The 14291-nt window shown below is 34.0% G+C and overlaps 1 protein-coding gene across 1 annotated transcript in view; it reads right to left on the bottom strand.

Moving 5' to 3' along the window:
- LOC136982004 (guanine nucleotide-binding protein subunit beta-5-like) overlaps nt 1-12461 on the bottom strand; it is a 61540-nt gene extending 49079 nt beyond the window's left edge. Inside the window, 1 exon segment of the mRNA XM_067278439.1 lies at nt 12297-12461. Coding sequence (XP_067134540.1) covers nt 12297-12414 — 118 coding nt within the window. The 5' untranslated portion in view covers nt 12415-12461.
- Nucleotides 12462-14291: the final 1830 nt, after the last annotated feature.

Here is a 14291-nt window from a genome sequence, read left to right as displayed (position 1 = left end):
AAAAATATTTAATTACATTTCAATTTTTAAATATTGATTAATATTTCAAATGAATCTTTTGACCATTTTAGTCTCAAATATCCAATCATAGCTTATTAAACATATCCATATAATATATTGTTTAGTCTGTTATGTGTATATTTGTAATATTTTGCTTATTCCAAATAGTACTTTGTTTCTAAGTGCCATGAGATTAGCTTTATTTATTCATTTTAATGTTTTTTTCCAAAACAACTTTCTTATTTGAGCAATATAGTAAATTAAAACAGAAAAAATAATTCTTTCAATTAAATAATTATTAATAAATCTGATTTAATACTTATACTAAAAGTGAAATAAATTTACAATCTTTTACTTTTGCACATTTGTGTCTGTATTAGGGTTTCTCTAATGGAATCCCAGCTGTTTTTAACCTGGGAAATTCTTCAAGTCCCGGGAAATCCCCCAAATGTCTTAGAAATTCACTTTTTTCTTATTTTGGTGTTAAGGTTGAGGAAATTTTGCAAATAGAAAGCATAATTAACTCATAAACTATCAGAATACATTTGTATTTATAAATTTTAAGCCTGTTTATTAGTTTTTTAAATTTTTGCTTGTTATGACATCTCACAGATTGTCAATAATCGATATGAATTTGTGGCAGGACTCTGAAAATTCTTTACTTGTCAAAACCTGTAATATCTGGAATAATTGTGCTTGTGCTGTCTTAATTTTTAACCATGCCAAGTAGCTTCAATAACTGCATTATGCCAGGTTGTGCAAATTGGACCAGAATAGAAACAAGTACGAATATGCAAGTGTCAGTGGCGTGCCGTCATTGGAAGCGGTGGAAGCACCGCTTCCCTTGTATTTTCTAAAAAATAAATACTTATTGTGCGATTATTTTCATATAATTAAAATTAATTTATTATAATTGCAGTATGTATCTTATTACAAATTTCTATACTACATGTGAAAAAACCGATAAGATTGCTATTGTATATTCAAATATCAGTGGCAAAATGGAAGCGCCATATTGTCGAAACTGGATCAGCTTCCAAGCAGCCAGATTATACGCATTGGCGCACGCGCTTTACAGAGCATCAACCTCACCCGGTTTAGCTGGTGGAAGCTACACACGTATAACGCTTCCAATGTTTCTATCCAGGACCAGTTCTGGGCTGTTAACCGCCTGCCAGCTAGATATTCGGCCGCCCTCGCCCGATTATGTGAATCACGAGTAGACTAGATTTATAACTTAACCCAACCGATAGAAGTTTACTGGTATGTTTTTATGATGGCGCTGTATAGTTGACAGGAGTTTTAGAAAATCCATTAAAATATTTGATATTTTTATTCCGTTCGCCTATCTTATATTACTTACGAATTTCAAGGTTATTGAACAAGTGATATTACGATTTCATATGTCCCGTCTATAAGGAAATGTAGAAAAAACGTGTACAAATCTTGTACAATGTTAAAAAAATTAACTATTACTGTGGCAGCATCATTTACAACTAAATTTAACGAAAGATGCATAAGGTAAAAAAGCTCTAGAATTTATTTTCCTTAAATTTACGATTTATGTATCCGTTGTCATAAAAATTTGTCTTTCCACTTTTTCCCAAGACTACAAATATTCCAGTACGAAGTAACCGGTTTCGACTTATTTCTACTTAAGAAGTAGTTAAATAATTAAAAGATTAGGGAATTGGGAACATAAATAAAACCCTGCCAAAAGAGCTGGAATTTTACTAAACAAAAACTTAACCCAATCAATCTCTAGCCCAGTACAGTAGGGACTGATTTCTTCGAAATATTACATAATAAAGACTGAAAATTTTCCAGTTCGACGAGAGTGACTGAAAAGTTGTAAATTTTGGAAATTTTCGTGGACCCTAGTCCTAAAACGAATTAGTTAAAAAAACAAATGACGGACAATCTATTAAGTTTAACATATTTAGATTTTCACAGCTATGGCCAGAAACGTTTGAAATGTACAACAAACCTGTCGCCTCCTTTGAGGTATACGAGTGATGCGACAAAAGAGGCATTCGACATTGACCGGTATCGGCACCCTCGGGATTTGGCAGCCCGCGTGCATGCCGTCTCCGATTCCATCCATTAGTCACTCGTAGGGAGCTATTTGACTAAGTGGATTGTTTTAAGATTTAAAAAGTAAAGAAGATTTTATGTACGTTTCTTTACAAAGCTACATTTAATTATAATTTTTTTTAAAAGTATATTCATACAATTGAACAATATATTGTACCGGGTATGTATATCCACCGCACATTTTATTTCGCCGAGTAAGTTTTTATTATTTTACATATAATTTTAGCCCTTATATCGTGGCTAGCGATTCGGAATGTAATTGTGATATTAAAAATACAGTTCGAGAAGTCTACGGTTTTGACTGGCTTATCGAACAAACAATACGAACGGAACCAAGATCGTCACTGACGCGCAATTAACTGATTGCCCCTGGAAGTCGGCTTCTTGCAGAAATGCAGCTTCCCTATCATCAAATGTCACGGCATGCCACTGGCAAGTATGAAGTTTCTCTTCATAAACCTGATTATTAAAGCCAAGCGAACTGCCAAATTACTGATGTAAACTTAATGCCACTATTAAAGCAGCCAAGGTAGACAAACCGGGAATACTAGATGGCAAAAAAGTACTGCAACGCATCTCAAAAACAAACTAGAAATCTTCAGGCTATGGGTGAAAAAACACATAACATCTGTCTTCTCTTAAATACATTAAAGACGATTCCATCTACATCATTTGTTTTGTGCGCTTAAAAGCGTATTCTCGGTAGCGGGACTTTTCTTTAGTAAAATAAGAATCAAATTGAGTGATGGGAAGAGTATCGATCATCTTTCCTTTTTAAAATCTTCTTATAAAAATTTATAATAATATTTTGTGTTTGTTTTATTTAAATAATGAAAATTACTTTCTAACTTAGAAGTTTGATCTAAGTTCATTTTTTTCTTTACATTTTCAACTCAATTCAAAAGGCATTTTTGTTGTAAGCAGTTTCCAACAAACTTTTATAAACTTTTTCTGTGTGAAAATTTCTATTTAACTCAAAAGTAATTTTTTATACATATTTTACACAGCATTATTATTATTATTATTTCAGAGATTGCAGGATGTATTAAGTTACTTAAAAATGAAAAATAATTATATCATTCGATTTTAAGATTTATTTATATCTTAGAAATAATTAATTATATCCTGGGAAATAGTTCACTTTTTTCCTGAAATCCCGCGACAAGCAAAATACCGGGAAATGAGAAACCCAAGTCTGTATTACAGTAGTTCCTCACTAATTCAGTCATTCCTTTCAGAGAGGTGTGCTGGATTAGGGAAAGTGGCAGATTACTGTGTGTGTAGACCTGAAGCCAGTGAATGATTTAACTTTTCACTCTTCAGTACTGATTCTTTTTGAAGACAGGTGGGCTTTTGTGTATAGTATTGCATGTGTATTTTTGTGTATAGTATTGCATGTCAGAACAGTAGTTCTGACATGCAATACTATACACAAAAATAAAACACAAGTACATAGGAAAACAGAATGTGTGAGGCTGAAAACATTTGACTATTAAAGTTTTCTGCTGGAAAGAATACAGATTGCTTTGAGTTGATATTGTTAAAATGTCCCAGCTTCTCAAGCATATATCTTTATACTCATATATTGTACATACTGGATAAATAGAATACGATAAAAAACATACCTTTAACAATCCAGCAAATAAAATTTACTAAAATAAAAACGTTTTTGATTATTTTTAACCAATCTTCCTTGGTTACCATAAAATAGAACATGAAAATAGAACATAAATTTAAATATAAATGACAACAAGAATTCTGAGATAAATACATAAATAAATAACTGAAAACGTAGTTGTGGACAATAAAATAAACAACAAATAAATGTCTCTTAATAAAATTAATCTCTATAAAACGATTGCCATGCGGTAGCCAACGTGTCCGCGTCCCTATGGTTGATGCAACCAGTTCTTTTGTGCGCTTAAAAATCTCTAATCTTTCAAGATATTTCCCTGTGTGTACATTTGTTGTTGGTTTGATAACTGATGCTTGTTCCCACCGGACGTGAATTTCCTGTTGCCATGCATAAGCTGATAGTGTGGTGTTATCAAGCTTCTTATCAATTGTATATTTATGCTCCTTGAGTCATTATTGAAGTCACACATCGTGGCACCCAGATAGACTAGATTAGATCCGAAACATTGATCATTTAATGAAATGGAGTAGATTCTCGTGGCCAAATTACGGTCATATTGCTTTTTATCATTCCTTAAAATTCTGAAAACTGTAGGGTTGCGTCAATATACCACTTGAAGATTATCAGCCTCGGCTGCCATTTTATGTACTCCTATTAAAAATGGGATATAATTTAAAACTACTCTTTGTTTTTGGTCTAATGAGATATGCTGATGTTTTGTTGCTTCAAAGGTTGAGATTAATCTTTATCATTTCTATCGGGTATCCTTGTTGTTCTGCAATCCTTAAGATGTAATCTAGCTCTGTTATTGTGTCATTTATGCTTGTACAATGTGTATAAGCCCTGCTTGTCCAGGATCTAAATGCTGCTAATTTGATGAGAAGAGGATTGACAGAGTTACTTGGAATTAAAATAAGTTGAAAACATGATTTTCTGTACGTTGGTCCAAATTTCTCCATATTTGCAAGTGATGTAAATGTCCAAAAAATTTACAGTAGTATCACTCTCTTGGTATAAGTGTAGGAATAATTCATAGGAGGTTATCATTGAACTCTTCCAAAAATTGCTGTAGGTCTGGATTTCTCTGCCATAAGATGAATATATTGTCCACGTATCTAGTATATAAAATAAGGTGTTGAAATTTGGGTAGTATGATGTTTTCCAAGTGTCGCAATACCAACTCACAAACAATCACAGATGTGGGACTGCCTCTTCTTTGTAAATATACCTCGTTCTCAAATTCAAAAAATGACATAAGATACCAGGCGTGCAAGTTCTAGTATCCGATTGTGATGTTTTGGCACATCTTCAATGTTGGCAAACAAGAAGTCTCTTATTGCACAAAAATGAGGAGGTATTTTTATAGAAGGATACATCGATTTGAAGTCCAAGACTGTCGTATATTCATTGTCCACCACAGAAATGGCCTTGAGACTTTCTATATGTTGCAGTGTTATATATTCAAACATCTTGACTAGTTTCTTCACAGAAATAAATTCCATAACTGAAAAGCAACAAATATCACCTGCCAAGAATTTCTTGTATCCAGAACCCCTGCATTTTATGAAGATGGCATCTAAGTCTACAGTCACATTGGCAAAACTGTAGACACATCAAGGATTCCTACTTCAATTAATAAAGTTAATTGTTGAATAAGTTCTAGCTCTTTACTTCTACTATTCATAAACCAACAGTATTGATGTTACATCCTGACAACCAATAAGATTTCTAATGAAATTAAATCATTTCTATGAATACGTAAAAATATGAAAACAATATCTATTCCAATTATTTGTATTAATAGTCAAATTTTAAAATTGCATAACTCAATAATTTTAACTGATAATGTTTTCTTGTAAATATTTTAAAATAGATCCACTCCATGTTCAGATTTATGTATTATATAGTTTAGTTCATGCAATTTTAAGTATATGTAAAAAATAATAATGTTATAAATATCAAACAATAAGGCCAGATTAATTATCAGGCTAGAACTTCACTAATTAATTTCATAAATGCTACCTAATTTAGAAGAAAACATTAACCTAAAGCAAGATTCAAATCTGTAGCTTCTGCTTATCATGCATATGTGTTGCTAATTATGCTACTTGGACCTCTGTCTGATTTTTTGCTTCTGGACTAATTACTGTAATTTAAAAAATAAACCCATACAGGTTATTTGCCATTATATTGTTCATTAAATGCAATTGCACATCATAACTCAAAAATGGTAATTTTTCAGATAATGCATTTGAAGTCTAGAGTTTTGATTCATTTCTATGAAAAAAATTTTGAAATACCACTCTCTATTGGCATTTTATTCTGTCTCTTAATACAATATTCTTGAGGTTAAAAGTATATTCAAAGTCCATTCCACTGGTACAAATAACTCAAAACTTGTCATTTTTGACTTACGATGTTATTGCATTTAATGAGCAATATCTCTTAAACTGATTAAACTCTGGAAGCGAAGGGTCTATGTAGTGAAATTGGAAATTCATCATCATGGTAAGTAAAGGTTGCAGGTTCTTGTCATATTGTAGTTTGATCTTTTCTTATAGAACAGACTTAATTATTTAAATGACATTTATCCTAATATTGAAGAATATTTTTAAAAGTGAACCTTTCTTCATATAGCATAATAATTAACCATTTTCCATTACAAAGTACAATACATACATTAAAATATTGAAAATAGTATCTACCAAATCCACAGATATATATTTTTGCCTACACTCCTATCCATTCCACATTTTCACCTAATCATTTTTTTGTCCTCCATTTTGTTTATCATCGTCTCAGTAACATGACTGTAGGGTAAGAATTTTCGGCTAAGTGGCCAATAGCCATCTGCCAAGTCAAAGCAAGTCCTAAAACAAGCATTGCTCATTCTTTAGATTAACAAAAAAGTTAAATTTATTCCACAGACAGTTAGTTTAAATGATAACTTGCACAACCGGTCCTTAAGAATAGAAGTAAAAAAATGACATCACTCATTTTTTCCACGGTATCATTTCGGCCATAATTTGTTTCTCTTAAATTATTTATCATTAAAATATTTTTAATTTTTTTAAAAATTAAGATGATAAATGTTTTCAACAACTGGATAGAATTAATTTTAGAAAAGGAGTGCATATGGAAAATATATATACTTTTTAAACATTTAACTGTTCTGATTACCTCTTAACCTTTCACGGTGTGTAATCCCTCTTTGTCCAAACTTGTAACACAAATAGGTGTATACAAACGTTTTCGAACCACAAACGTTCTCAGGTAATACGAATTTCGTTGGAACTGCCGTTTGAATCACTTCAAATTTGTCGAAATTATGTTCGAATTCACGTTTCCCGTCTACGTAATACTGATGCATGCGCATTAGTTGACCAACTCGGCTAACATAAACTATCATTCATATGGGCCTGCCACGCTAGTGAAAGCGTAATCTCGTCCTTATAATTAATGCGCCGATTTTCCTTAAGGCTGGCTAGGTATATGGTGGCCGCCTCCAGCCATTTCATATGTTGTGGGTGCCGTGCGGTGCGGATAATTCTGGCTTTATCTAATTCAGGGTGAACATCAGGATAGGATGTGTACATTGTCAGCGCTGTTGTGCTTCTTTGCCTCTGAATATCCGTGGCGTGCTCTTTAAGTCTAATCTCAAGTGATCGTTTGGTGGAGCCCACATATAGAAGGTTTCTGTCCCATCTGCTATCCATAAGCAGAACAGTGTAGACTCCGGCCAGCTTATCTCTATTTGGTTCATCTTTCCATTGGTCAAGATGTTAAATAATGTCCTGTACCTTCTGTAGGCGATGCGTAGGTGTTTCTTTTTTGCTATCTTGCCATATAGCTTTCGGACATACGGATTATATGTGATTGGGATGATCTTGTCCTTATCCAGTCTTTCTTCCCTTTGCGGTAGGTCTTGAGCTGTGCTTTGGTATCGAAGTATTAATTTGTGCACCAGCTTTCTGTACCCGTGTTGTTCCGACGCTACTTGCTGCGTAAGCTTTAACTGTTCTGAATTTGTTAATTGACAAAACAAATTTTTTATAGTTACATCATCAATTAACAAATTTTTAAAAATATATCGACAACAAAATTTTCAAAACCATAGAAAAAAAGGCAGTCTATTACAGGGATGTCCAACCCATGGTCCGCAGGCCGGGCTGCGGACCATGGGTTGGACCTACTGTATATTTTTATATGGCCCACTGCACTCTCAAATTTTTAGATACATTTACATTTATATTGGTAAAGTATGTCATAAAAATTATTCTCATTTCACTGAATACACTTTGATGTCGTAATGACGTAATTGGTGGCATAATTTGTAACTGACCAATCAAAAATGTTGCTGGCATGGTCTGTCAGTTTAATTGTTTCAGTTTTAAGGATTTTCATAATGACACAATGCTGTTAGTGATAAAGAATAGGTACCTCCTTTCATTGAGTGAACAAAAAAAACACGTAATCCCTCTTTTCAAAAGAGTGTCATCCATTTTTAGTGACTCAAGGCTAGAACTAATGCCCAAGTGGAAAGGGCTAATTTATTCTTTATAGAAATAAAGAATAAATTAGACCCTTCCACTTGGGCATTTTTTCAATTATAGGTATATAATACAGACATAGGTCTATCTATATATTTCTATTGTTAATGTAATAATTTAAATATTTTCAACCTCCAATTATATTTATAATTATTTCATTAATTTTAAATTTATATTTTTAATAACCTAGCATTTGATTGTGGCATCTAATACTAAGAAAAGAAAAATAACAGAAGAGAAAGAAAAAATTCAATAACTTTTGGCCAGAAAAATATTTCATAATCGAAACGTGATAATATTATTTGCCTAATTTGTCACAATAAAATTGCCGTGTGAAATTGTGCATTTTCAGAGTTTATTAAAAAAAAAAAAAAGAAGAATTTCCTGTGAACTTTAGTTAAGTGATTCATTTTCATTTAATTATGTGGAAGCATCAGCTGAATACCAGCTAGAACTCATTGAACTTCAAAGTGGGAAATCTTTGAAAACTATCATAGAGAACATTCCCTTCTTGAGTTTTATAAAGAAATTCATTCTTTCAATGACTTTGATAAAACTATCAATTTATCTAGAAAATTGTTATGCATGTGGGGTAGTACATACTATTGTAAACAATTCTTTTTGCAAAACTTGAAAAATTCCAAAGCTTCTGAAATAAATAGGTTGAGTGATTCCCACTTAACTGACATTCTTAGAATTAAGACTAGTACCACAAAAGCAGATAACAATATTATTTAAAAAAAGAAATGTCAAAAATAGCATTGAATTAATTTTATTTTGTACAAGTATAATTTCTTTTCTTTTTTAATGTCAACAATACAGTATTTTTGTAATTATATATATTTGTTATTAAAATTCGATATTCACATTCTGAACTTTTTAAAAGCATATATTTATATAAATTACCTTTGTGGCCTGCCAAATACAGGTAACCCCCATATAACACGGTTCTTTTAAAGCACGGATTCACTCTAACACGGTTCGAGAATTAAGTAAAACCCTCATATAACATGAAATATAATAAAAACTATTGAAAGCGAACTTTATCTAATTTGAAATTAGGGAAATCCACATACAACAGTTCAACAAACTTGATAAAGCTTTCAAGTGCAAAAGATACCTCAGTTGACATTTTTCATTTGAGCACATATGTACTATCAGATTTTCCTGCATAAATTTTGTGAACTATTAGTACTTAAGTACAGTATGTAAATTTTCTTTTCCCACCTTCTGTCAATACACGTTCCTTCTCGAAACTTGTTTCAGTGTTGCCAGATTTCGACGCTTCTGCTTTTGATGTTGTTTAATTTATATTATTATGTATCACTTCTTAAGAAAATTTTAATAAAGATATTTATCTTAATTATGAAAATATAATTGCATGTTTTTTAATTTTTGGAACCTAACCCCCCTTTTCTTACTAGTTCTTTGTTTCGTATAACACAGATTCGCATAACACAGCAAAACATCCTGTGTTATACGGGGGTTACCTGTATACCTAAATTTCTAATTTGGCCCATTAAGAAGAAAGGTCAGACAACCTTGGTCTATTATAACAACTAACAAAACCAAAAGATGACCTCAAAGTGGCACACGTAAATCCTATTCTTTTAAAATGACGTGGGTCATTTTTTCCAATTCGATACCGTCGATAATAAAATGGTGGGGCAACTTTTCTATAAATACAGTAGAAAGTCATTAATCCAAATCAATTGGGGAATGGGGTTGTTCAGATTAGTGATTTGTTCCGATTACCGATTATGTATGAAAAAATATATTAACCTGTCCAATGTTCAAATTTTTCTCCGTTGCATGTCGCTTTGTGTTGAATTTTCGTCGATTTTAAGCCTAACGAAAATTTTTATAATAATAATCGAGGCTATTGTATCGTTAAAAATTATTTCTTCATTTTGTACAAACAAAATAAATATATTGAAGAATATAAAAACATGAAAATTATACTTTAGAAGTAAATCTAGTATCAAAAACGTTCGATTCGGCACGACACAGTCCGACTGAAAATCGTTCCAATTACCGGCGATTCCGATTAACGACACTCTACTGTATTTATAAATCTTTCTCATTTCTTTTCTTCAGTGAAATAATACGTCTACCGAATAAATATCAATTCTTTCTTATTTTAAATAATAATATTTTAATTTTAACTAATTACCGGGTGTTTAAGCTTAAATCCGCTGTTTTTTAGTCAGAGAAACATGTTTTTTTCATAGAAAGCAAAAACAAATTTATTCAAAGTACTTTCCCTCACTAGTGACACGTATTTTCCACCTCTTGAGCAATGTGTGAATACTACGCCAAAAAATTCCTTCTCTTTCGAGGCAAACCACTCATCAAGTCATTTTCGGACGTCTTTGTAAGAATCAAAGTGCCGCTTGACGAGCGCATGGCCCATCAACGGAAACAGGCAATAGTCAGAAAGGACCAGGTCTGGCGAATAAGTAGGATGGGGTAGCACCTCCCAGTCGAGTGTCTCCAAGTAGTTTCAAACCAATGTTGATGCGTGCAATTGTGCATTGTCCCGGAGGCAAATCAGCTCGTCGCGTCTTTGCCGATAATCCGGTCTTTTTTCACGCAGAGCACAGTGCAATTTGATCAGCTGATGGTGATAGCAGTGGACATTGACAGTTTCACCAGGTTTCAACAGCTCATAGTAGACGATACCCTGCCGATCCCACCAAACGCACAGCATCATCTTCCGTCTAAAGCAATTTGGTCTCGGGGAAGATGTTGACGGTTTGCCTGGATCAACCCACAATTTCTTGCGTTTAGGATTCTCAAAATATATCCACTTTTCATCATCTGTTACAATCCAATGCAGAAACGATTTTCTTTTTTTGTCTGGCGAGCAAGATTTTGCACGTGTGTTTGCACTGCTCCATCTGCCTATTGTTTAATTCGTGCGGCATCCATTTTCCAGTCTTCTGAATCTTTCCCACGGCACATAGACACACGGAAATGGCCGGTCGAGTAACACCCAACTGCTTGGCAAGCATTTCTTGCAATTGGGTATCGTCCTCATCCAAAAGAGCCTGCAATCGACGGTCCTCAACCTTCCCGGGCCAATTTTCATGCTTCTCGTCGCTCGGGTCAAAACTGCAGTCTTTGAACCGACAAAACCAATCTCTGCACGTGGTTTCCGACAAAGCACCGTCACCATAGGCCTCCACAAGCATTCAACGTGCTTCGGCAGCCGATTTCTTCAAATCGAAGCAGAAAAGCAGAGCTTGCCACACACGCTCTTTTTCTGGCACAAAACTAGACACGATTACCAAAGGAAAAACGTACATTGTTGTACGAAATTGCCGACGACGTGCACCAATTAATGTCGATAGATGTCAAAATCATCAAAAAACAAGTATGGCATCTCCACGGTAGCTTAATTCGCTCACTTACACCATCTATTAGCAAACAGCAGATTTAAGCTTGGTAAACCTGGTATAACCTGTCATAACTGACAATAAACTGTAAATAAACTGTACAATACACGTAAGTAAATATATTAGTACAAGAGTTGTTATAAATGATTATACGGTTCAGTGATAAATTAATTTTCAAATATCTACTAATTATTACTGCTTATTTATTATATGAATAATGAAATACGAGTAAATGTTGCTTCTTTCATCCGCATTTTACTCATAAATTAAGGAAAAAAAAACTAGCAAACAATACAAACCGAAGCAAGACGACATTTTAATTCAATTAAAAGCAGTCATTTAATATATTAATTTTCATAAAATGTATCTGTGAAATGGGTTTCCTACAGGTGATTATTTCGTGTAAAAATTGAAAAAAAATGAGGATATAAAGTGAATTGGATGTTTAAATTAGGAATTATTTGCGTAATTTCTATACATTTAATAATATAGAAAGCTTAAATTTGAAGTAAACAAAACTTGTACGAAAGTAAACAATTTAACCCTAAACTTAGGCTTACATCACCGGTAAGTGGAAATTACGTTGGATGAAAAAGCAAAATGCCAGAATATACTCACGGGCAACATCGTTTAGTTTCTTCCTTTCTTCTTCTAACCTGTTTTTTAATTGTTCCACTTCGCGATTTAGAGTCTCAATCGATTCGTTGGGATGATCGATCTTCAACTCAGACGCCATCTTCGACGTCTCTCAATCGGGACCATAGTAGCAGACGACCGCAGGAGGCGCTAATTTTCTCTTTTTAATTTAAAACGAAAATTAAAAATAATATTTAAACATAATTTATTCTATTCAAATTATTACTATTTAACTATTTTATTTCATCACCTAATTAATTATTAAATAAAATATAAGATTTAACTAATTAACTCGAAATTTATTTCTCGGGTTAGTGAAGATACGCCAAGAAATGAATGAAAGTTTTTATTGTGCCCGCTCCACGTATTTATTGGTTAAAAGTCTATAGATTCTTACTTTTGGAAGCTAATACGTGTGATGGTTAAACGTAGCATAATCTTGTGGTTATTGTTTACCGCGCAGCCATCTCCTCATTATGGTCAAGTCCAGTATTCGCCCGTCTCGATTGGGTCGGATGGCAATTATGTCGGTCGAGAACGAAAGATAAATGTAGAGCCGAGCCAAATTACTTTTTTTAAAACTCTTTCCGCCCTGCGGGAGCATGCTCATTATGGGTTCGGCCAGGCTGACAATGGGGCGACTGGGTGGTGAGAGACGGGGTCCGACATATCCAGACGGACCACCCCCCGAAAAATTTCTGGAGATTTTTCGACCCGTCCGAATTCCATCCCGGGTCCCCCAGAGCGGTAGGCTGCCACCTTGACTGCTAGGCCAAGAACGACGCCAGCCAATGGGCCGGGGGGAGGGTCAAGATGATGTAAATTGATAGAGGATATGAATTGTATGTAGGTAAAATAAAAACGATTCATAAAGTTTTAATCATTTACTATGTACCGGAAAAGAAATATCTTAATTAAAATATTTTTTTAACTTACAAGAAGCCTAAGATTATTTTAATTAAAACTTAGCATTTTAAAATTTTTTTGAATTTCTAGGGGAGGGCAGCTGCCCCTCCTTCCCCCCTGGCGACGCCCTTGCGCTGGGCCATCCGGTCGTCAAAGAAAAGTAACTTTCCACGCCGGGAATCGAACCCGGATCTCCTGGCTTTCAAGCCAGTATCGTAACAACTAGACTACGTGGAAATACCGAACCAAATTACTCAAGAAATATGCCGGATCAACATAGGATTCGAACCCGGAACCCGGGCGATAGATAGATATTTTGTAACGATATCGTAAAATATCAGGTGAGAAACGAAGCATTCTTTAATATTATTTAACAACAAACATTGCATACAACAGATGAAAAATGAATCATAATTTACAGATAGATCCTGAAATATTAGTACTTCATTGCTTCTTGTTCTTTCTTTTGTTCTTCGGAAGTACGCACAAAATTGCTACGTAGAACTTATCACACAGGAACACTATTTGATGAATAACAACGTAGGTAGAACTTATTAGAACATTGTGCCACTTTGTCGTATCAGAAAAGAAAGAATTTATTCTCGCATTCATTAGGCACAGAAGAGGTGATCCTTGTATCTGACAAACGCGGACAGGAGAACTTTGCATTTGCCGACAAGGAGAGGCGATCCAAGAACAAAGCAATCTCCGACTATCGCTTTGTTCTCGTCCATTGTTCGTTTTTCTCGTCTATTTTTCGTTAGGCACACGCAATGCTGTTTTTATTTGACCGCTAGGCTTAAACCTGACGCGACTGAAAGGATTCGCGCGACTGAGCTCGTCAGAGTGCACAAACACGATCAGTTTAATATCTCTGTATATCGAAAACTATGTCATGACCTATTTATTACATTTAAATGAACCCCCATTACATTTTTGAATTACTCGTCTCAATTAATGAAAAATGGAAAGGTTTTATCAAAATTGACTCATTAAATTTCGAGAACAAACTCAACTCGACAAGCCCATAGAAGACGCGCAAGCCACCGTGGGACACGGCGCGATTCGTGC

This window comes from Centruroides vittatus, unplaced genomic scaffold, assembly GCF_030686945.1.
Source record: "Centruroides vittatus isolate TY-2023 unplaced genomic scaffold, ASM3068694v2 contig_8, whole genome shotgun sequence".
Classification (NCBI taxonomy): domain Eukaryota; kingdom Metazoa; phylum Arthropoda; class Arachnida; order Scorpiones; family Buthidae; genus Centruroides; species Centruroides vittatus.
Note: the sequence above shows the minus strand (reverse complement) of the source record. Positions and strands in the feature narration are given on the sequence as shown.